The sequence below is a fragment of the Limanda limanda genome, chromosome 11, assembly GCF_963576545.1.
Source record: "Limanda limanda chromosome 11, fLimLim1.1, whole genome shotgun sequence".
Lineage (NCBI taxonomy): Eukaryota > Metazoa > Chordata > Actinopteri > Pleuronectiformes > Pleuronectidae > Limanda > Limanda limanda.
Window position 1 is genome coordinate 11,717,264 of NC_083646.1, and position 23,601 is coordinate 11,740,864.

Consider the following 23,601-nt stretch of genomic DNA (forward strand, 5'->3'; position numbering starts at 1 on the left):
CACTCTCATGAATAAAGCATATTGAAAGAAAAAAAGCCGGGTAGCTCAATTAGCTTCATTCAGGACATGAACAAGGTGGTGAAATGATGGTTCAAGCTTTATTTAGAGGGAGTCATTGCTTTTAAAACACACTATACACAAATTCACCCTTCATGAGGTCAGTTTCCGTGGCAAATGTTTCCTTAAAATACACTTTGGGTGAAGTGACAGTGATGTTTCTGTCATGATTTTCAATGGCTGGTTCTCTGGTTTTCATCAACATCCTAGGAACGGTCCTACAGAGGCTCTAAGTCAGAGAAGTGAGAGAGTCCAGGTCCTGGCAGGTTACTGGGCGATCACGGCCCTCATGATGTTAGTGTGACCGGAGCCCGGGATCCAGCCCGTCACCACGATCACCATGTCGCCGGGTTTGAAGAAGCCTCTTGCTTTACCTGTGGAGGTGGGTAGAAAGAAACAGAGAGGTATGTGTGAGTAAGAGAGGATCACAAAAAATTGGACAAACGAACACACACACACACACAGACACACATAGACTGACCGATGTCCATGCCAAAGTTGACCCTGTCGTCTACGTCGTCGGCCCAGACAGGAGCAGGCAGAGGGTGGAAGAGGACGGGAAACACTCCTCTCAGCAGCTGGGACTGTCGGGCCACCTGAAGAAATGATGGTCGTTGATACACTTAAGTGAGGATTGAATGAATTCCCACAAAACTCAGTGGAAGGATGGGACATGGGCCAAGAAAGAACTCATTTAAGATTGCGGCAGACCCAGGAATTCTTAAAAAATCGATTTTTGTTAACATTGCGAGATTTGGCGATTTTTGTTTTTGGGGACATTTTCAGCAATTTCCTAGGGAATAATATATGAATTAGTATTACAGCTGCAGTACAGAACACACGTTGGCATCATATTCATGACCTACTTTAAATACGGCTCATGTTTTGAAACAACTGTTCCAGAATGAGCTCCATAAAACAGAAATACGCTGCAGTTAAGTATCTCTCATAAACATTCTCTGTCTGTGAAGCCAATCTGGCATCTTTAGCACTGTCACAATTCACAGCAACAGTCAGTGACAGTAAATAGTGACTATCACATATTATTCTGCTTTGAAAAGTGTGATTAACAGTGTGGTCATGTTTCTGGCAGGACAAACACCGAGGAAGTTATGCTTTGAGTCCAAAGGAGCAGACGGTACCTGAGGGTTTCTGGTGACGGCGATGATGGGACAGCGAGGTCTGTACCTGGACAGGAGGTGTGATGATCTGCAGAGACCAGGAGGAGAGAGGGATGAGGAGGGAAGAAGAATTATCACCTCTGACACACGTGAGCAATGTTTCTATAGATGACACATAGAATAATAAGGACAACTCATGTCAAGTTTCCAGAATAGATTGAGTTCTTCTTAAGCCAATACCTGACACAAACTCTGGAAAATGTCCAGAAAACTGGGTCAGAATATATTACAGATATTCTAGGTTTCTGAACTGTACTCTCTGAGGGATGGTCACACTGAAACAGCTTTTCACTGAGGCTCCCATCGCCCATGTGCTGCTGATAAACTCTCTGTCAAGGTCACTCACTGGCCACAATGACAACGATCGCACTTGGTCGACAGTTTAAAACATGGCAACATGTTACATGCTGTATGGACGTGTCTCCATTCATTAATGCATTTTTGATGTTTTACTCAGGTCTAAATCTTACTGTGACTCCTCACAATTCGTTTCCAGCATCAATTTGCAGACCCAAAGCACAAAGCAGCATGTGGAAGATATATTCCCTTTTTTATTATTTGTAAACATAACTTTTCCACAACTTGAACCTTAATCCTGTTTCATCCTGCTAAAACTGTTTATAACCAAACTGTACTGTGCCATACATTTAATATATTGTCAATAACAAAAAAATTACAGATTTACTAGTGTCTGCTTTGTCGCATTGTCAAATGAGAATATTTGATACCACTCTCATAAATATAAAGCTACAGTCAGCAGCAACTTAGTTTAGCTTAATTTATATTAGTTAAGCACAAATACTCAAATAACCCTCATGTAAAACCATGAATTGTATTTAACAAGTGAGCTTTAGAGGCACTTGTGGGCAAAATTCATTAGTTTTGGATTGGAACAGAAGCCTCTTGGTTGAGCAGAGAAACATTTATCTACAATAATATCATACAATATAATAATATCTAGAACTAAGTCCCCTTTTCTTAGATGATATCACAGATGACATAGCAACGGACCTATGAGTAAACTACGTTAAGCTAGCTATTGGTTCCAGGAACATATCTAATGCTCATACATGAGAGTTGTATCGGTTGAAAAAACATGTCAGTGAACAATTGTGCGGTGCTGACGTTCTTGCCTGGCGACACCATTATTGCACAGTACACACCTGCCACTGATGGTGAGGACGATAATGGCCCCGGCACAGGATTTGAAGGAGGACTCTACAGCTCCGATGGCTGTGACCTCTGTGGGGTCAGAAGAGATCGGAGTGAGGCGACGCAAATCCTCAAATAGCTGCTGGTGGAAAATGGCTCCCTCTGCCTCCCTGCAGATCTGAGAGACAGAGAGTGAGGCCGGCGGGGGGGGGGGGGGGGGGGGGGCACAGAGGATGGAGAGAGAGTTATCAGAGGGCACAAAGTCAGATTTAACAGAATGGACGTCGTGCACAAACACAGAAACACACACCGAGTGCATCATTGCGACTGCCTTCACAGGAAACAGTCCCTTGGCCGTCTCCCCAGATAACATTACACAGTCGGCTCCATCCAGCACGGCGTTGGCGACGTCACTGCCCTCTGCTCTAGTTGGCCGTGGGTGGGCCACCATGCTCTCCAGCATCTGCACGCACACAACAGCACACACACAACCGCACACACAAACACCAAACACATTAGCTTCACGTCAGGCTCTTAACCACAACCAAAATGTCTCCATCAGGCACTCCAAAAAGACGTGAAATAAGCCACTTTGTATTTTATGACACCATTTTCTCGCCTGAGATGAGAAAGTGACATGAGGCACACAGGCTTTGGGGAGAGAATGACGATCGGGGCTAATGGCTTTGTGGATGGACGGACATCAGCGGAAGAGAGATGAGAGATCATGGAGATTGAGGCTGGCGAGTATGACTTGGCCAGATCATTATTGGCATTCCGGAGATTGTGAGTCAATAAGCAAGGCAGACGGATGGGAAATGAGATAGCTCGCAGCATTGCCTGAGAGACGGCATTTTTGAAGTAGTCGAGAAGCTGCGTTAGTTAGCTGATTAGTGTGTGTGTGTGTGTGTGTGTGGGGGGGGGGTTGTTTGAGGGCTCAGGTCTCTAGTAGCAAAACCTGCTATAATGCTGTCACTCTGAGTCAAGAGCTGTAGCATAAACAAGATATGGCACTGTGACTCAACATGGCTGCAGGAATATGCATCCGGTTGTGTGTGTGTGTATATAACAAGATAAGGGTAACAAAAGAGAGGAAACTCTCAGTGTGTTTCCGTGTGTGTGTTTGAGTATGAATTTAAAGGACAAGTGAGCGTGTTTGTGTGAGCACATTATGCAGGAGTGTAAGGTTAATGTGCGCCTATTAGGTTTTAATGTTAGTTTACTCTAACTCTCTTGACATTTCATTCTCCAAATCTGCATATTTTATCACGTCGGCATCCCATTTCTGCGTGGGTATGTTTGTGTGTGGCGCTGACCTGCGTGGCACAGATGACAGGCTTGCCGGCAGAGTTGCAGCGCCCAATCATCATCTTCTGGGCAATGAAGACTTTCTCCGCCGGGATCTCGATCCCCAGGTCGCCCCTGGCAACCATCACGCCGTCGCTCTCAGCCAGGATCTCCTCGAAACTGACGGACAGATTAGGGGAGATGAGGTGATGGGGGATTGAGTGAAAAGAAAAAAGAAAAGGGAATTGAAAAAGAGCAGAAACAGAGGAGTTAGGAGGGAGGAAGAAGCAGAGGTAGAGGAGGACAAAAACAATGACAGCACCTTGTTATCAAGGAAACATTCAAATTCAGGTCTCGACCTGCAAAGACAGGATTTTATCTCTGAATTCTACAAACATAGAGGATTGTACATTCTGATCTAAATCCAAAATATACGGCCGAAATCCACATCCAGCTGTGATGAGGCTGCAAGTTTAACAAGAAATACAGATGCAAGAGATTTAAAAGAGGACATGTCAACACACAGAATCATAAATAAGTGAGAATCATCCTAAAAACTGTCTCATTTAAATTCAAATCTGTATTTACACATTGTCAGAGGCCGACGAGCAGCAGGAGAAAGACAGAGATGACTGATGGAGCTTAGAGAGCGGTTACATGAATTGTGTCACGGGTTATAACTCAGAGACAGTTTGCTCATCATAAATGTGTAACATCCAGAGTTGACAAATGCACATCCATCACTGACAGCAGGCCGACTACAGCAGAGGCAAGGCGTCAGCGCTGGATTTATAAGCCCTGTCACAGCCTCATTAGAAAATATTCACTGCCTTAAGCAACTGTATCGCTCAAAATAAACTGCGCCTAAATGGTGTTAAATAAGAACCGTTTTTTACGTGACTCACTTCTGGACGCCCTGCCGGCTCTCAACCTTGCTGATCACTTTGATTTCTCGTCCATGTGCCCCGAGAACCTGCCGGACATCCTTGACGTCCTGGGCCGAGCGTATGAAGCTGGCAAACACCATGTCCACACCCTGGGCCACCCCGAACCTCAGGTCGGCCCGGTCCCGCTCGCTGACGGCCTGCAGGGCGATCAGGTCGCAGCCGGGGAGGTTGACGCCTTTGCTACTGCTGAGCAGCCCGCTAGCCTCCACCACCGTGTCCACCCAGTCAGGTCCTGCAAACATGGACCAGTCAAAGAAAATAAAAGGTCACTTAAAACAACCCTTAGAGATTGGAATGCATCACGTTATATCTAAAAAAAACAAGCTAAAATGATTATAATTAAGAATCCAATATCAAGTAAGACCCTGAACTGAGGACAAAGAAAAGCCATTTCTCTGGAAAGTGCGTCAGCTGACTGAACTCTAGGTTACACTTAAAGAATGTATGTAATTAGAGAATCGTTTCATCTCTCAGGACATAATGCAGAGGGTTGGACGACTCCAAGGGAACCATGAATGGGTTATTCAGCTAAGCAAGGTTTTCCTTTAATGAGAAAGATTTCCTTCACAATGAAAGACACGCCTGATCATTATGTGCATTGGAAAGCAGGACTTCATATAGATAACAAGGTGAAGAGAATGAATAGTAGAATAGAATAATGGAGGACAGATATGGAGAACAGGAGAGTTAATGTGTGTGTGTGTATGCAGATGCACTATGTCCATGTATGTACTGTGTTTGTGTGTGCACATCTTTGTTTACATGTGTGTACTGTTTGTACATAAATGTGTGCAGGTATTTGTCAGAGACTGTAAAGATGAGACTATATAGAGATGGGTGAAGTATACCAAGTTCCTCCCACTATTGAAAAACAAAATGAATTTTATAACAAAGAAAATAAAAGGTAAAAACAGTTTCAACACAGACATGAGAAGGTGATTTGAGCTTCTTCACCTATTTCTGTGACTTTGAGTCCGATGAGGCCGTCGTCAATGTAAATGGTTGTTCCCTCCTTGACGACCTTGGGGAGGCTGGGATAGTCCATCCAGATAATCTTTCCATCTGTTTTGTCTTTCTCACTCTCTGCTGTCACCACACGGACAGTGCTGCCCTTCTGCAGCACCACCTCATCCTCCACTTTCTGTTCAAACACACACACAGAACAAACACACAATGGAGAGAAAAGAAAGAAAAAACATTATTGACTCTCTCTTATTGATGCATTTTTAAAGGAAGCGGCACTTGTGGGGGGTAAAATTTGAAGTAGAACATTAAATTGTATTTTTATGTCAACACACTGGTCTTCACAAACCTGTAGAGGCTGTTTTTTGGTGAGTGCCTCACCACAAAGAAATGGAAATGGTTGTGCAAGTTCATTGTTTCTTTAAAGAATCCTACCAACATGTCAGCATTGCAGTATGGAAACCTTCCAACTACTTCAACAAGCTGGTGAGTTTGTGTCTGAATAGTTCCAGTTCTTTATATCAGATATTTTCTGTGACAGTGACGATGAGTTTTTGCTCTATGACGTGAAAACGATCACAAAAGCATTCCGCCTGCCTCGTGCAAAATATTTGATTGTGCTTGGATTTAAAGTGATTGGTTATGTGTGCTCGTTTTTTTATATTATACATTTTGTCACCTGCTAAAGCATGAAGGAAATAACATGACACATCAGGGTTTGTGATGCGTGACAGACAAATTAGCTTCTACTTTTTTTTAGATACATTTTAAAAGATTAATGTAACATTCTCAGCTTGTGACTGATTATGTATGAGCTACTGATGAGATTTAAAGCAGAGATGTAGAAAGCCAGAGTCAGTGAGCAGCTCACACGTCAAGCTTAACGAGACATTCAGCGGTTTCCGACAGCTTGGAGTTATTTGTTCAGCAGGCGACGTGCAACAGCAGCACAGCCAGGAAAGAAAACAAGCTGATGCCAAGAATTTCCAGTTCAGGCAAAAAAATTGGTATAAAGGATTGTGAAAATTTGCTGCAGCTCTTGCACGTCACTGCTTGATTCGTCTCAGACTGTTTGACGGATGAAGCAGGACGCACTCACCCCGTTCACTAATCCAGTGCGGATCTCTGGACCCTTCGTATCCAAGGCGATGGCGACTGGCCGGTAGTACAAGGGGTCAGAGGTGATCGTCTCCACCGCCTCTCTGATGTTTTTGATGGTTCCACCGTGGTACTGACAGACAGAAGTAGGGAGACACACAAAGGATCATGACGTGAATTGAATGAATGTGTTTGTGTGTGTGTGTGCGTGTGTGTGTGTACGTTCTGTTTTGTGACAATGGGCACATCTGAAGGACGTACTTCATGTGATCCATGAGAGAAATTCAGACGAGCGATGTTCATCCCTGCTTTGACCATCTCCTGCAGTTTGGCGACTGATCGTGACGCAGGACCTGAAACGAAGAGGAGGAAGGAGAGGAAGGGGATTTTACGTTTTGACCATTTCTTCATATTTCCCTGATATTTCATGAGCCAAGAAACTAATAAGCAGATTAATCAATGAACACATTGATTGTTAGAGAATGAAAGCTGCTCTGGGGATATAAAAAGCTGGTTGTTTGTTTGCTTCTTCTTATTTTCTCTATTTTTAGGCAGCAGATAGAGCTGAGGAGTCGACCCACAGACAAGGACCAGACCCAGCCAACACACCGAGGCCCTCTCACACACAGGAGCTGGCAGACTGACAAGGAACCAGTGGTGACGTACAACAGTTACCAGAAAACCAACTTGAGACTGAGACTTGCCGTCTGCAGCTGCTCGTCACACTCACCGATAGTGCAGACGATGCTGGTGTTGCGCGCTGTGATTGGCTCCTGGTCGATGTCCAGCAGACAGAGATGCTCCAGGAAGGTGTCAGCCATGCTGGCGTCCAGCTTCTGGCGTTGGATGAAAGAGTCCGGCAGTGCCATGGCCTCTGAGTAGCGCCTGATTAGAGCTGCTGTGACAGAGAAACATTGTCAGCAGAGCGGAGACGCCCGGGGGAGACGGCCAGCTCCACCTGTGAGCACGCAGGAGCTAAACACCTCACACACAAATACGAGAGTCATTCATTTACGAGCTAATGATGAAGATGGAAAACAACACCTCCATGTGTTAGGCAGGAAGAGCAAAGATAATAAAAAGAAATAGCAGGTAACAGCAACACTGTTTAAATCTACGGTCAGAGCGGAGAATACAAGACTAGAAACGTGAACAGCTTGTCAGAGGTAATAATATTATATTTGCACACAAAGACAAAAACACAACATGTTCACGTGAACTGACTACAATGTGGATGCGTCATTAAAATGTATAATCTGACAAAATCTGAAAAAACACTGTTTAAAAAAATCTAACATGTAATAAAACTGTATTTAAAAAAATAGACAGGAAGCCTGACATTAATGCCACATACGGTTTTATACTTATATTTGAAGCGAATCAAAATACATGATCTCCACACCTGCAGTCTTGTAATATAATGTAGAGTTAAAACTGAAATGATTCAGACACGATTCAGCTTCACACACGGTTTCATGAAACACATTCACTCTCCGTCTGAATGAATCAAGGAAACAGAGACATCTTGTATTCTCAGAGGAGAAGATCTGACTGGGTTGTGTTGTTGTTGTGTGTGTGTGCAGGAGCTATGTGTTCTTTTCCATCCTGAAAAAGTCTCTGTGAACAAATGACAAGCAGACAGGAGCTTCCCAAATAAAAATGACAGGTTTTCATGTGACAGCAACCTGTTAAACACTGAGGCAGTATCTCCCTCCGTTTCCTCATGAGCATCATCACCCTCCTAGTATGTCCCCAGTTTGTCTTTGTCTATGTCTGTCTTACGCCAGCTGTATTAAGACCCGGTCCCCTGGGACTCACTCTGTTCATTCACTGTATTCACATGCTACAAACCGTACAGCCAATAAGAAATCCAGTTCTGCGTATTTTCCAAGTGTTTGAGTTTTACCTGGTAATTTAATTGTTTCTGCCTCAAATCCCTGCTCCTTGTATATAAGATCTTACTGACACACTCTCAGTTTTTCCTTGTCTGCCTCCACACGCCATCAGGATGTTTACGATGAGTTCTGCATTTTCATTTCAGCGCAAATGGCAAATTTCCACATTGTGAGACAAATAAACAACCATCTTATCTCATCTTATGTTAACAAACCTGTCATTTGGTCACCTCTTCAAATAATACCAGCTTGAAATGCCTTTCATTACTCTACATTCCATACTCATTACACACATCATTACATCACCGTAACAACTCCACCAGTCATCATCTCTGCTTAAAATGTCACCAGCCAGGTGTCTCTCGTGCAAAGCATTGTGGTACCTGGCTGAGTCCTTTGAGGCAGCACAATGGCATCCATTCAAAAAGATGTCACCGTCAGTCTAGCCTGCAATTTCTGCCACCACAGGGGAGGAGAGAGTGAAGACCAGAGAGGGGAGCCTGACATACAAAGGTTGATGCTAACAGCACCACGGGAGCCAAGAGGTGAGGACAAAGAAGGGAGAGAGGAAGGGAGGAAGAAAGAAGGAATCTGTCAAGGGAGGTTTCTGTCAATCAGCTATTTGTGTCCTTGTTTCTTGTTAACCTAATGGCTGGTGTCATGTTTTAAATTTGTCGACCTCCTGCTTGTTCCACGAATCTCTGCTGAAGAAACCTGAGGAACATACCTGGTGAAACTGACTGGGGAATTTGCAGGATAACTGGAACACGCACAGCTCGTCCATCCTGTAGATTTAATATCTGTCAGTATTTTCTCCCTCTTTCTCTTTGTGTCTTTCTCTCTCTTTCTCTCTACACCTCCCTGTGACCCAGTTCTGCCGCTCTGCTGCACACATCATTACGTGTCCCACTGAGATCCTCCTCTGACACATCCCAGGGTGCATGCATGAAAACACACACACACGCACGCACACAGGTACCTGTCTTCCTTTCCTGGAAGGCAGATAAATAAAGCAGACTCTAGGTCAAAGACACAGATGTTGCAAAATAATAGTCAATGCACAAGCTTTACGACTGATAAGAAAGGTCAGCCGGTGATGTGTGTGGCCAAAATATATGCCAGTAAAAACTGACTGCAGTCGGTCACATTCCTGAAGAGAGGTCAGCGCATGTGTCCATTCGATCAATGAACCCAAAGGTAAGAGGGCAGACCATTGTTAAACTGCAAATTTAAAAGCATGAGACAAATGAGGCAGCAGTCACACATAGGTGATATGCTATTATGTGATATGAGCTTTTGACAGATATACTGGTGTCGGCGTTTGTGTGTGTATAAAACGTTTGATTTCTAATTAGAAACGATGCAGAAAGAAATTTGCATTTATGTGGACATTTTACTTTCTTAATTCACATTCTACATATGTGTTTTCTGTTATTCATATCTATTTATAATAAAGTTTAAGATTTAACGGTAAAATATCAAACCTTACTACTTATTTTGATAACAACATAGGAACCAACTGCCACAAAAAATGAGCCTTGCACAAAGCTCAGTTCAAATGAATATAAAGTTAAGTAAATCAGGGATTCTTAACAGTGCTATGCTTATAAATTAAGGTTTTTTTTTTATTCATTTATACAATTTGTTGTAACTCTGCACCCCTCAATACAAAAATGTCCTTGGTCCACTTACCCATGTTGAGTAAACCTGTAATGATCCAAATCCACTTCCCAGCTCCTCCTCTATATCTTTGTTGTAGGACGTCTTGGATATTTTTACTCTTTAATTCTTCTCCTCTGTCTTTATCCTTTCCTGTGCTCACGTTTTGCACTTGTCGTCCTCTTGTGTCACAAGTCTACTTCAGCCTCTTTCACTCATTTCCACCCTCTGACCCCTCGTCTCCTCCCACTCGCACCTCGTGGAGCGACGCCACTGCTTGCAACAGACGGGTGATTATGCTGAGTTGGTGAAGTTTGGGCCTAACTGGGAAAGAGAGATGCTAAAAATGGAAGAACTTTATGTCAATAGACTCGTTGACCCAGAGCTATCAGGGTGTGGGCTACTACAGTACAAAGTGGCACATGCCTTGGTTGCAGATTATGTCATTTTAATCTTGGTCCTATCAACTGAACTTTAGAAATACGTGCATTCCTTTTTTACAAAATTTGGAAATATTGTAAATATAGGTCTCTTCAATGGTGGAACTTGTTTTAATAATTATAAAAATATAATATAATAATTCTGATATGAAAGTGAATAGTTTATGGTTTGGGAATGTTGGTTGAACAAAATGTGTTTATTTTAATATCTTAAAAACTGATAAATAAAATGGTTTATTATATATTGATTATAGTTACAGATGAAAAAGTAAAGCCTTTTAAGAGTGACGTATTAGAGAGTGTTACTTTTCTTGGTTAGATTCAATATTATTCTATGGTAGGGCTGGGGAGCTGTTTTCCTTTTAGGGACCATTTAAATTTTCATAACATCCTTCTAGGGCCATACTAAATTATTGAAGGACCCATTTATCAAACTAACCTTCCTAATGTAATGGCTCAAAATGAGGCACCTGAAGTCAGATGGTAGAGATGATGATGCTCAATCAGTCGTTGTGAATAATCCTTGCAAATACAAACGTTAAGTCAAGAACTGTCACGTAGGTAGAGGTTTTAAACAGAGATTGAAACTTCAGAGCATTTCTCGTGCAAATGGGAAAATCCTCACGACACATATGTGCAGTCTGAGCTTGAGCAGGAGATATTTCAACTGAAGCTTTGGGCTTGTCGTTGTTTTGCAGTTCAATGATCTCATGTCTTATACGTTGTCACGAACATCAGCTGGTTCAACATTTATCAGTTTAACAAATATGTTAATTTTTTGGTTTAATTTGTATCTCCTAACTTTTTAAACAGCATATTTTCTGTGCTGGCCTGGTCCAGCATTGCTGCATCTTTTAGGGCCTCCGTCAAAAGGAGGGCGAACCCCTCACAGATCTTTGCTCGTCTGATGACGTCAGACCAGTAGTTACAGTAAGATAAATCAAGTGGTTGCACTAATCAGATTTCCGTCCTTTTCTTTCTCTATATCGATCCATTGTGAACTGTAATTTACTTGGGAGTATTTGCCTTGTATTTCCTTTTCACCAGTACTATATTGTACAATATCTTTTGCAGTTGTTCGAAATTGTTTGTGTGTTTGAGTTGTCTTGATGTCGTAGCAGGTTCAGCTTCTTAGCTATCAGCTCACTCGCTACGAAAGTCGCCTCGTAACTCATGCACAAAATTTTAATTGTCAGAGGTTTATTTTTAATCTGAGTTTGTATTCACAGAATTCACAGCTTTAATTTCCACGTTCTGCACAATTTTTTTTATCAAGTCTGTCTTCTAGGTTTTATAATATTTGATTTTCTATGACTTTATTTTCCTTTTTAAATTGTTCTTAAAACATTTTTTTCTTATTGCTCAGGCTGTGTTGTGTCTTATTCTATTGCTGTATTAACGATATTGTTAAGCACCTATTGCTACTTTGCACGAAAAGCCTGAGTAGATTTGATTTCTTGAGTTAGACAACTGTCTTACTCATAATGATCAAACTAGACTTTGTCAGATGAGGCCACACACAGAGATGATGTGTCCTTCACTCACTGACACAGTTTATTCAGTTCCTGGGTCCAGGTCTGCAGGGCTGTACCCTGGAGAGTTGCATCTATGCACAGTCATGCATGAACCCAGCCTGACAGGGGGTGTAAATCTTTAGCCACAGGACAAACAGACCTTTGCTCCTGAGTTGACTTGAGAAAATCGACCCTGCAGCCCTCTGCCCTGTAAACCAGGCATCAAGTATGATATAATAGAACCGCACTTGATACCAGACTGGAGTAAAGGTCGGTTTTACGCATGGAGGCCAAGGTGCAATGTCATGACTCATGATATTCACCTTTCATGTGCAACACTTCTAATAGCCAACTAAAATATGAGAATAAATCATTAATAAATGTAGTTGAAGATTTAAAAAAGCAGTACTCGTATAGAACGTTCTCCCACTGTATTGAGCAGATCCATTCTAGTGTGTTAGTGCTGCAGTTTGTCTAAACTACTTTTACCTCAGAACAGCCGCAAAAAACAGTGATCAATACCTGAGAGAGACAGAAATAAACAGGAAGCAGAAACAGCAGGAGCGAGTGGAAAAAACAGCAAAAGACAATAATCGTGTCGGCACGATGTCGATTGTATTAATGGGTTCACGCAGAACAGATGGATGAATTCGTAAAGTTCAGATGTTTAGAGAGGAAATGACCAACCTGTTGAAATGTGATGCGTCAGGAGGGACTGGTGAGGAGAGACCTACTCAACACATGGAAATGAACGGATTGATGGTAGTTGTAGCGCCATCTAAAGGATGGAAGTGGTAATGCTGCTTTTTGGTGTGTGCAATGGCTTATAAGCCACAATGAAAACAACAGGAGGTAGAATTGGTTCTTTATTCGTCAGCAAGATGGAAACCTGGAATGAATATGAAGATCAGAACCTTCACATTATGACTATTTTATGTGATTCACCATGTCAAGGAGTGATGAGATTATGGCTCTGTGTGTGTGTGTGTGTGTGTGTGTGTGTGTGTGTGTGTGTGTGTGTGTGTGTGTGTGTGTGTGTGTGTGTGTGTGTGAGTGTGTGTCTGTGTGTGTGTGTGTGTCAGAGCTTGCTAAAAGTGATCCTTGGTGGGGTCTCTGGCTGGAGGATGAGGGTGTACGTGGTTTTGATGTCCTCTGAGGATGACACGCCGATGTGGAAGCTCAGCAGGATCTAGAGAGAGAGAGTGTGTGTGTGTGTGTGTGTGTGAGGATGTGACAGAGGTGACGGAAGCATGAAGACAGAAGGGAAGAGAAGAAGTATTTTAAGTTATGGATTTAATGTAGGTACATTTATTATTTATCAAGAAAAAAAATATTAGTAAAGGGTCCAAATATATAATTGTAAAAAAGCAGAGCTTTATTCTTTCCTTCTTTCCCATTTATCATATCAGGTCGATTAACATTTACCACTTATTGATAAGTTATTTTTATGAACAATGTTGTTTGAATAAAGATTTTCTTGCGGCAGTGTGTCCTGTTTAAATAAAAGTGTGAAGCAATACCAGAACCACATGATGAAAAGAAGCCTGAGTGCTTCCTCCACCACTTCTCAGCAGAGCAACCTGTGTCTCTTCTGCTGCACAGAGGATTTGAGAAGCTTAACCTGGGTCTGCTCAGGTTAAGCTTATCAAATCTCCTTCTATTCACTTATAACTCAACACAAGCCTTTCCATTTCTTTCCATTCTTATTGCATCACATCCTTTCTCTCTGATCCTGTCCTCCTCCTCCCTCTTTCCTCCTTCTCTTGTTTGCTGCTACTCACATGCATGATCAGGAGCTGCATCTCGTTCTCAGCAATCCTCCTCCCAACACACTGTCTGGCACCGAACCCAAACGCCAGGGAGCGGAACCCTGACCCTTCTGCTCTCTGGCCCTCCTCTCTGCTGGTGCTCCACCTGCTGGGCTGGAAGCTTTGTGGATTCTCAAACACGTCCGTGCTCCTTCCCAGAGGATAAAGACAGGCGTGGACCATGGTCTGAGGGGGACAGTTGTCAAAAGACCGGGTAAGTCAGCTCTGAATATACATGAAGATCTGACTCCATGTGGTGGATTTGGTGGAAAAAGAGAGCCACTGTCTGATCACTCACCCCAGCAGGTATGTGGTAATTCTGAAGAACAATATCTTTGATTGGCATCCGCTGCACTGTGATTCCCACTGGATATAACCTGGCACAAACCAAAATGACAACAAACACACACACATGCACAGACACACACAGACACACGCGCACACACACAGGCACACACAACTGTTCTCAGCTCATGATTTTACTGCTGTATTGATCTGAATCTTCCATCTTGCATATAGGGATCTGATATCAATGAGGGTTTAATCTAGGGGGCTATTGGCCTTTGGTGGAGGTATGTGCCCTACTGAGTGCCACTCTAGTTGTAAATTAGTTTGAAAAATTTGCACTAACTTACACTATAAGCTAAATCCTGCCTTATCAGGTAATTTTGTTGCCTTTGGTCAACAATGCAGTGATGTGTGAGCTGGTGTATGTAGATGGTTAACAGTAAGAACAGTAAGACAAATTCCTAGGGGTCCACTAACTGGTACCACCGGCCTTATGCAGACAGTCTTTGGTTCCTTACCTGAGAATTTCCTTGATTGTGCCTTTCAGTAGTGGCGCCCCCTGCAGGGCTTTCTGAGGGTCCCCACCAGCCTCAGCCCATGATGTTCTCACCTGCTGCCTCACACTCTCCTGCACCTCTGGGTTGCGACCGAGCTCAAACAGAGTAAACTGCAGGGGCACCGCTGTCTGCAGAGGAGATGGAAGATGGGATGAGAGGTGACACAGAATCAGTTGGGGTGAGAAGAGGAAAGCAATCAGGCACAAACACACACACACACACACACACTCACACACATTAACAAACACACACCGTGTCAACCCCTCCAGCCATCAGCTCAGTGATGTTGGCTTTGATGAGGTCCAAAGATAGCTGCCCTTTCTCCATGAGCTGGCTCAGAACCCCGGTGTACTGGCCTCCAGCTGCCCCAGCTTCAGCCCCTCGACCCTGGGAGGAGGACATGCGCTGGTACACCCGCTGGATCCTGGCTTCCGCTGGAAGAGGACAGGATGAGAGTAATGAAGCAGAAATATATTGATTGAAGAGCATTAGATCATCCAGAAATGGCTGATTACTCCTCCATTAGAAGTCCAACCAATGTAGCTCTCTGTACCATGACTGAAGATGTGGTCCCATGCAGTGGCGTGCTGGGTCCACTGGGGAGCGCCGATGCGGAGCAGGAGGCGATGGGGCAGGTAGAGGAGAGGAGGGGTGGTCGCCAGCATCTGCTCCACGGCCCAGATGAACTTTTGAGACTCCATGGAGGGCGATGAGGAGAAGAGGCCGATACGCTCGCCGTACAGCACATGGCAACTTGCTGGACGGAGGGAGGGAGGGAGGGAGAGAGAGACAGAGGGAGGGAGGGAGGGAGGGAGGGAGAGAGGGAGGGAGGGAGGGGTGTGTGGGTGAGAGATAAATGGCAAACATTCAGAAAACTAACCAGATCACAATTAATCTGAGACACTGTTAACGAAAGTGTTGGATTACTATGGAAATTAATAAAGGCTTCACCAGAAGATGTATAATAAAACTTCGAGATTCATACACTTTCTTGCTGTAAATTCAAACTATCACAGATGTGCTGATCTATTCATGATTTGGAGTTTATGAGCACTTAGAAAAGAAATTCAGACATGTGTTTTTTTGAGAGGTTAAAGTAATTTTTTCTCTCCCACAGCAAGAAAACATTCAGTATTTTCAATTCCAGCCCCACACACGGAGACAGTTTGGTTTTCCAAGTACTTACACTGTCTCAGAGGAAACCCAACACCTAATAGACACCTAACTACACATCACTGGCTATAATCGAGTTTCTCTTCGGCCTGTTCCAACCCAGGCTCAGCACCTGGCTCCGTGTGCTCTGGTCCATTAAGTCCAGACCAGCATAACTCAAAGTCGTCAGCCCTCCTCCCCCTCTTCGACCCAAAGGACGCACAGATGTACACAAGTGTGAGTCACCCAGGCATTCACACTTGTGAATGTGGCACGTTGCAGATAGGCACATGAAAGGAGCAGACCTGGTGAAAGAATGCCGCCGGCTTTGATCATCTTTTTTGGTGTTTCTATTTTTAAAGGTGTTCTCCTTGACCCTCTAAATCTGCATTTTGTTAACAACAGATTCACCTCAGGTTAGAGGGAGTTTTGCTTCTCCCTGACGAGGTGAGAACATTTTTTTTTAAATGAAGCCAGACAGAGCAGAGGCTGTGGGACATTAGCAGACAAATAATCAAAAATAATTTTAAAATGTGATGTTCCTGCAGATTGTATAATCATGTGTCTGACGTGAGAAGGTGACACAGCCTGCGTCAGCATTCGTGACTCAACCCGAAGAGCTGAATGGAAGCTCGTCAAAATTAATCCATCTCCTCCCCTCCCCTCCCCTGGGACACCAAGGTCAGTCATTGCTGGATTGAGAGGAGACCAGACACTCATCCTTTAAAATGTTTCTACACCGAACACCGTGACAGAAGAAAATGTTGTGCAGGGCATCTGGGTGAGTTAATGCAGGAGCTAGCAGAGCAATCACACATGAAATGTACATCAAGAAACCCCAGGTCACAAATCACTGGGGATGATGACCTCCAACCTTCCAGCGCGAAGCGGAAGAGATCAGGGCTCGGATCAATGGTTAGACTGCGTCTCCCCTTCTTTCCTCTCCCCTCCCTCTCCACTCGCACCTGCAGCATCCGACTGAAATCGCTCGCAACCTCGTCAAGGAGAGGGAGGAACCGCTTCACGGCCGAGCTCATCATCACCTCCTTGTTGAGCAGGAGACGGTCAGCTCTCCACTCCTCGCCATTCCTGTGGCGAGAAGAAATTGACCCATTTCAATCAGTGCAGAGCAAAGAGTTTCTAGAAAGACAAAGGGAACATGTGTATCAAGCAGATGTTCTGCTTCTTCACTGAAAGTACAGATGTTGTGTCAAAGTCTGTTTTCTTGTGTATTTGTGTTTCACAAAACCCAAACGGCGACAAGTCTCTAATGTGATTATTAACCTCTACTTTAACCTTTAACATTTGTCTTCATCTGAATTACTTCTGGGATGCCCAATCATCACGTGGTGTAAAATCATAGACAGATTATGATCAGGACCCCTGAGCAAAGACATTTAAAGCAGCTCTTGTGCTTTAAGAAGCAGGAAGTCCCTTCAGATACTCTGGTTCTTCTCTTTCATTTCCACAAAGCAGAACCAAAACATTTTGTGAAGCTTTTTTTACTGTCTTTGAGGAGCTGAAAATGTTGATATTTCTGGATTTTATGTAGTATTTAACATTTTTATGGCCTTTTAATTATATATTTTTTTGATCATTATTACTCCTATTTATCTCACTAGAATTGTAGTGATAGTAATATATATTTTCATCTTAATTGGTTTTATTGGTTTCTATTGATTGCTTTGTTATGCATCGTCTCTAAATCTGAATGTTTTTAACTCAATTTGAATTCCATTTTAATATCCGATGTTTTGTCAATCACAGATAAATAACTTTTAGTTTATTTGTTTGAAACAGGGTATATCAATAAAGTTTGATTGATTGATTGATCTTAACCTTTCTTAAATAGAAGCTACACACAGACAGAAACACAACCACAGACAACACAGGTGCATTGTCTCTGTGCTTCTGTAGTTTCAGCTCTGATTCTCTCTTTGTGCTCGTTATGTGTCTCTAACCATAATCACATAGAACCATTAAAATAAATGACTTGTATCGTGTCCCCAGAAGGGAGGTAAGCCCCACAGGGGTATTGTTCAGATAGGCACAGAGGAGGTACTGACTTGAGGAAGACCCCCTTGCTGAGCTGGCGCGTCTCACGATGTGTGGCCCACGGCTGCAGGGTCATCCGCTGGGGGTGCAGGCCCTCGGAGCGAAACAGCTCCGAGATGTCTGACGGCATCATGATGTTCACACTCTTGTGTGCGCCAACATGCTCCCTACACAAACAAACACACATTCAAAAAGGCCACATTGGAAACACACATGAGGATCGACAATTAATCTCCCGATTCTAACATCATTCCCAAAGTTGAGGTGATTGATCCCAATATTCTCTTTTTCCAACACCTACAACACCAGCCATGTCCCTCCTTTACCTGTAGATGGGCCCGATTGTGTTGAAGGTCCTCTCCATGTGTTTGTGGAGCTGACCGAAATAATCTTGTCTCCAGAACTTCACCAGGTTCACCCAGCCATTCTTTCCTGTGTGAGGGATCTCCTGGAAGCTCCTCACCCGTCCATCCACGCCTCCCTTTCTAACCCCTGCTCCCTGGGCTCCTTTGCCTCCCTCTAACTTTCCCTCCGCCACCGTCTCGGCCGCACTCGTAGACAGAGCCTTCTGTGGTGCAACACCAAAGAACGCATGTCTGGACCCTCGGTTGCCCGGCACTCGGATGGACATGCTCCTCATGGTCCAAGCGAGATGTGTCCATGGGTCTCGTGCAGAGTTGTGACACCCCCGTGGTGGTCGTGTCCGTAGGAATGATTTCTTTCCCTACTCCAACCCCAACCTCATATCCTTGGATGTGCTCTATTTTTCTAATGAGCTGATAGGAGGTTACGATTTATGAATTTGTGTGTCAGAGTTCAAGAGAAAGACAACACAGCATGAATGACACACACACACACACACACACACACACACACACACACACGTTTGTAAATCTGTCTTAGTGAGGACATTCATTGACACAATGGATTCCCCTTACGCTAAACTGAACCATCAAAACTAAATGCCTAACCCTAACCTAAACTTAAATTCTATCCGTAATCATAAACCAAGTCTTCTCAAACAGCCCTTTGGATTTGTAAGGACCATCAAAAATGTCCTCACGATGTCAAAATGTCCTCACAATGTGCAACAGTGTAGTTTCTATGTGCATATGTACTGTTTTTGAAGATTCAAAATGGTCCTCACAAAGATATCTGTACACGTACACACACTCACACCACAGCTGGTCAAAGGAGTCTTCAATACAACCTTCAGCGATGAAAGTTTCTATTGTTATTTCAGATTTATTCTTCATGTTGTATAAAATTCTGTAACTACGCAGCTTCAGACTATTTACACAATATTTCCATGAAAACAAGTTTGTCATCATGACAAGAAACTACAAGCTTCACATTTGGCTCAGACACTTTACAGATGTGATTTTTAACTCATACATGTGGACGTAACCCAGCTCTCAGACGATCAACAAAGAAACAGCAGAAAAACACATTTTCAAACATTTTCTCATAAATACAAAAAGTATATTAAGTGTTGCTTCATTAATTGTGTGAATATGTGTTGAAAAGTGAACGTGTCGCCCTGTGGTTTCTTACTTGTGAATTGATCAGTTGGATCTTTGTCATTTAGAGCTGCAACAGCCCTGTGAGTAGAAACTAGCTACAGTAACTTATATTATCAATCAACTACAATCCACTGGCCAACCTATTATGTAATTACAACATTATGATATGATAACTTATGAAAAGACATAGATTTTTATTATAAATGGGATGAGAACAAGATCAAACCTAAAAAGATCATGTAAAAACTCAATTTTAAATCATCAGTTCATCATCACCCATTAACACACTAAGTAGTTGTACGCAGCTATAAGTACAATTTGACGAGTTTATTAATTTACAATAATAACATTGTATATTTCAACAGTTCTTTACTGTTTTGTGATTAAATATCTGTTTGCTCGTTGTGGGTTTTTTGGGTTTCTATATGATATTGTAAGGTCTATATGTGTGTACAAATACATTATGGTGTATTGGGGCGTACGTTCTGCTCTGTCACCTCACAGCAAAGAGGTGCTTGGTTCAAATCCTGCTTAAGTCACTTCCTGTGAGGAGTTAGCATGTTCTCCACGTGTTTGTGTGGGTTTTCTGCAAGAGCTCCGGCTTCATCCCACAGTCCAAAGACGTGCAGATTGGGGTCGGGTTAATTGGAGAGTCTTAATTGTTGTTTCACTTGTAAAAAGTCTATAGCTTACTCCTGAAATAATAAGTTCTTCATTCGAAAGTAGCATCATTATTAACTTACAAGTTGCGCATCATATTTTCCACATAAACAACAAACATATTAAGAACCAAAGAAATTATATGGTTTCTCAGTGACAGCAGATTTGGACTCAATGATCGTCTGACCGCTGATGAAAGATGTAAAAGCACAGTTTGTGTGTGAGCAGCCATTACAGATGAGATTATCTTCTCCTGCTGTTTCCCTGAAATTTGTTCAAGCAACTAAATCGATCCCAAGGCCGTGAAGTAATCGCCCCTGTGATCACATATGGATCACATGACATTACAGGAGTCCCCAGTGGTTGGTGTGGGAGTGGACGCCTTGCTGTGCTTCCTCCCTGTGAGGCGCCCTGTGTTGAAACTGAGGCCTTGAAAGGCGCTCAGCAGGTTGAAGCCGTCGTCCTTGGCTTTGGTTTCAGGATAAATGATCTTCGACAGCCCGCGGGGGAGCGACACTTTCCCTCCCACAGACCTCAGGTGGCTCACGTCCTTCGGGCTCTTAATGGTGATGGAAAAACAGAGCAGGAAGACAGTTACTGGGCCGAGCGCCTGACACAAAGTGAGAACCATGATGATTTAAATTGACTCTGCGTTTGTCCACATTGCTCGTGCACAGGCCAGAACAACGTGAAATGTGGATAACAATAATTATTGAAGGTTTGAAGGTTTGACACAGTAATTTGAGGGACGTGCACAGTTGTTGATTTGCAGCAGAACATGAGACTCAGAGCGTGAAGTCACAAATGTGATAGAATTTAAAGCTTATCTCTGCAGAGGATCTTTGTGCAAAGATGAATTTATTACGATTACAATCTTTATATTTAACTGTTTAACTATATTTAATCCTCCACTTAAATTAATTTTAAGTTTGTTGCTCTCGCACCATGAACTGCTTGTTGAAAATCACATAAAGCTTTGCAGGTCTGGTAATTTGATGTGTGAATGTGTTATTTTAATATATATCATCTTTGAACAAGTGATTGAAATAAGATTCTGGTAACAGAAAAAATGGCCAAATGTCAAATATGCCCAATCTGGTTAATTCTGGATAAGACTGGATATTTAGCAGTAAATGCAGAGTCAGTGTATGTACATGTTGGATCAAGTAATACGGGACAAACAATTCAGTTTTTTTAACAAAAACTTAAATGGTAAATCTTATTTGTTTGTTTTACTGTTGTACAAACATGAATAAAACTGTTACACTTGTTGTTTTGCCTTGTTCTGCACCAACAGACCTTGGACAGCTGGTATTTTCTCCTGAAATGATTTCTCAAAGCGGCTCTCTCTGCGTTCTTCTGAGCGTTCACCGCCTCCCGCTGCTTCCTGTAAACACAGCAGACAGACATGAACACACCTGACCTACTGCAGACAGATTTCAATTAAAGCTCATTATACAAATACACCTGCTCACAATATGTGACCCAACAGCTCCACTTGCACTTAGCGCACACGAGGTGGAAGTCACTCTTATTCAACCATGTATATCACCATAGTATATTACTTTGTACTTTTTACTAATTCACATACACTGCATACATCTATGTGACAGCTATAGATGAAAGAAATTGTAAAAATGAAGTATCTGAATAACTTAAAGAATATGGTGGATTGTTATTGGTGAAAGTAAATGAAGTGTCGAAATGCTTGATCTCGATCAACTACAACATAAACCAATTATGCTGATAAAATACAATATAGCCTAATATCAAATATCATAAATAGTATAACACATTTTTACTGCATTGAGTACTGTATTGTTACAGTGCAATACTAGAAGAGTATTAGTACTTGTAGATAGTACTAGCTCCACCTCCTCATGTAATGTCTCTATACATCCCCCTCCACTTGCCTCTCCTTCTCCAGGTCGGCCTGGTACGAGCAGATGACTGTGGGATCTTTGGGAGGTGCAGCTCGGAGTGGGGGGGTCTTACCCGACCTCCTGCACGCTCGTCTGCCTCCCCCAGCCCCTCTGCCCCTCCTGTTCCTGGGTTTAGCACACAACTTCTCTTGCTTCACCCCCGACACACAGCTAGTCATCTTCCTGATGGGCGTCCTCAGTGATTTCTTCACTCTCAACAGAGAATTCATGATGAAGCTCTCTCACTCTCTCTGGCTCTCTCTCTCTCTCTCTCTCTCAGGACGGGAGGCAGCGACCACCACACCTCTATTTGATTGACAGGTGATGAGTTGACGTTTAATGGTTTTCTCCTTGGTTCATGCTGTGTGGCTCTGACAGGACGAGCTCAGGACACACACACACACACACAGTCTCACGTCCTGTGGCGGCAATAACTCAGGTTGAGACCTGGCAAGGACAAGGGTGGGAGTGAGACAAGGCTCAGACACACAAAGACTTAGTACACACACACTCACACACACTCATACACACTCACACACATTCACAAAGGTTCTAGCAACTGTCAAGTGTTTGTCTCCTGGGGACGTACTTGAAAAAAGCTGAGAAAATACAAAAAAGGACAAAAAAATGTACATGTCATCCTCATACATTTTATACTGACTATCTTTCAGGCAGTTTGTCACAATAAACACACAAAGTAAACTTAAGCGTGGTCACACTTACCCGTGCAGGTGGCTCACAGCATAAAAGCCAGCTAAAGCTTCAGCCAGATGGCCTCCACCGCTACCACACAATCTCCTTAAGCCTCAGAGAAAACCGGAGAAAACAACAAAAGTTGTCATCACAGAATGTTGTGTTGTGTTTCTGGTCCTCGGCCTTCACAGTATAAACGACTGTTCCAGGTTTCAGCCTCTGCTTCCTCTTCTTCCCTCTTCTCCTCCACTTACCTCGCTTCGCTCATCCACAACCTCGACTCTCCTGATAAGCACTTAAAGGATTTAATGAGGGGGATCTGGTTAGCTGTGACAGGTAATGCACCCGATGACTCACGTGTTTGTGATGGAGATTTAGAGATGTGAGCTGATGTCATGTTGAGTGACACATGCCTGCTGACATCACATCAGTGTTGCTCCTGTATTCAGAGTCTGATTTAAGACTTCATTTCCCCTGTTTACGTGCAGCGGAGCAGTGAAGTGAGATATCAGACAGACGTTCTGACAGGACATGTAACTTCCAACTCCTCTGCAGCTCCTCACAAGACCATCATCTGTATTTGGTTCAGTGGATTAAACAGAGATGAGAAAAGGAAATGAAACAGATACACCTGGATGGAGGGAGTCTGACCTGAGAGGGCAGCGTCTGCGTCGCAGGGAGATAAGAGGGAAGTGATGACAACACTTCAACCACCCCAGCAAACCAAACATGTCACTACCAAGGCCTGGT

The 23,601-nt window shown here is 43.1% G+C and overlaps 3 protein-coding genes across 4 annotated transcripts; all 3 read right to left on the minus strand.

The window, feature by feature from the left end:
- Positions 1 to 79: 79 nt before the first annotated feature.
- pklr (pyruvate kinase L/R) lies at positions 80 to 10,477 on the minus strand. 2 transcript variants are annotated; one of them, XM_061081140.1, is made up of 12 exons: positions 10,273 to 10,477; positions 7,416 to 7,580; positions 6,947 to 7,038; positions 6,687 to 6,818; positions 5,579 to 5,765; positions 4,583 to 4,856; positions 3,707 to 3,857; positions 2,701 to 2,853; positions 2,402 to 2,568; positions 1,200 to 1,266; positions 539 to 653; positions 80 to 431 (listed from the first exon to the last, which is right to left on the minus strand). In XM_061081140.1, exons 1-12 carry the CDS (start codon positions 10,274 to 10,276, stop codon positions 325 to 327), a joined length of 1,614 nt encoding a protein of 537 aa, XP_060937123.1. In that variant the 5' UTR covers positions 10,277 to 10,477; the 3' UTR covers positions 80 to 324. The 2 variants fall into 2 exon arrangements, with proteins under 2 accessions (XP_060937123.1, XP_060937122.1); XM_061081139.1 differs by having other exon boundaries at positions 7,416 to 7,583; positions 10,273 to 10,476.
- A 2,794-nt stretch (positions 10,478 to 13,271) lies between these two features.
- On the minus strand, positions 13,272 to 18,693 carry LOC133014192 (cytochrome P450 11B, mitochondrial). Its single transcript, XM_061081373.1, has 9 exons — positions 18,380 to 18,693; positions 18,065 to 18,220; positions 16,873 to 17,087; positions 15,400 to 15,603; positions 15,099 to 15,280; positions 14,808 to 14,974; positions 14,300 to 14,378; positions 13,975 to 14,187; positions 13,272 to 13,382 (listed from the first exon to the last, which is right to left on the minus strand). Exons 1-9 carry the CDS (start codon positions 18,691 to 18,693, stop codon positions 13,272 to 13,274), a joined length of 1,641 nt encoding a protein of 546 aa, XP_060937356.1.
- A 1,877-nt stretch (positions 18,694 to 20,570) lies between these two features.
- LOC133014194 (complexin-3-like) lies at positions 20,571 to 22,388 on the minus strand. The gene is made up of 3 exons (XM_061081374.1): positions 22,146 to 22,388; positions 21,536 to 21,619; positions 20,571 to 20,795 (listed from the first exon to the last, which is right to left on the minus strand). Exons 1-3 carry the CDS (start codon positions 22,386 to 22,388, stop codon positions 20,571 to 20,573), a joined length of 552 nt encoding a protein of 183 aa, XP_060937357.1.
- Between the last annotated feature and the right edge of the window lie 1,213 nt (positions 22,389 to 23,601).

Coding starts and splice junctions, on each gene's coding strand:
- pklr (XM_061081139.1), bottom strand. Junction 3,858..4,582: donor AGCCGGCAGGGCGTCCAGAA/GTGAGTCACGTA, acceptor TCTGTCCGTCAG/TTTCGAGGAGATCCTGGCTG. Junction 432..538: donor CAACTTTGGCATGGACATCG/GTCAGTCTATGT, acceptor CCACCTCCACAG/GTAAAGCAAGAGGCTTCTTC.
- LOC133014192 (XM_061081373.1), bottom strand. CDS start 18,693: ATGAGGAGCATGTCCATCCGAGTGCCGGGCAACCGAGGGTCCAGACAT. Junction 17,088..18,064: donor AGCAAGGGGGTCTTCCTCAA/GTCAGTACCTCC, acceptor TTCTCGCCACAG/GAATGGCGAGGAGTGGAGAG. Junction 15,604..16,872: donor CTTCCGCTTCGCGCTGGAAG/GTTGGAGGTCAT, acceptor CCCTCCGTCCAG/CAAGTTGCCATGTGCTGTAC.
- LOC133014194 (XM_061081374.1), bottom strand. CDS start 22,388: ATGAATTCTCTGTTGAGAGTGAAGAAATCACTGAGGACGCCCATCAGG. Junction 21,620..22,145: donor ACCTGGAGAAGGAGAGGCAA/GTGGAGGGGGAT, acceptor GTTTACAGGAAG/CAGCGGGAGGCGGTGAACGC. Junction 20,796..21,535: donor GAAAATACCAGCTGTCCAAG/GTCTGTTGGTGC, acceptor ATCACCATTAAG/AGCCCGAAGGACGTGAGCCA.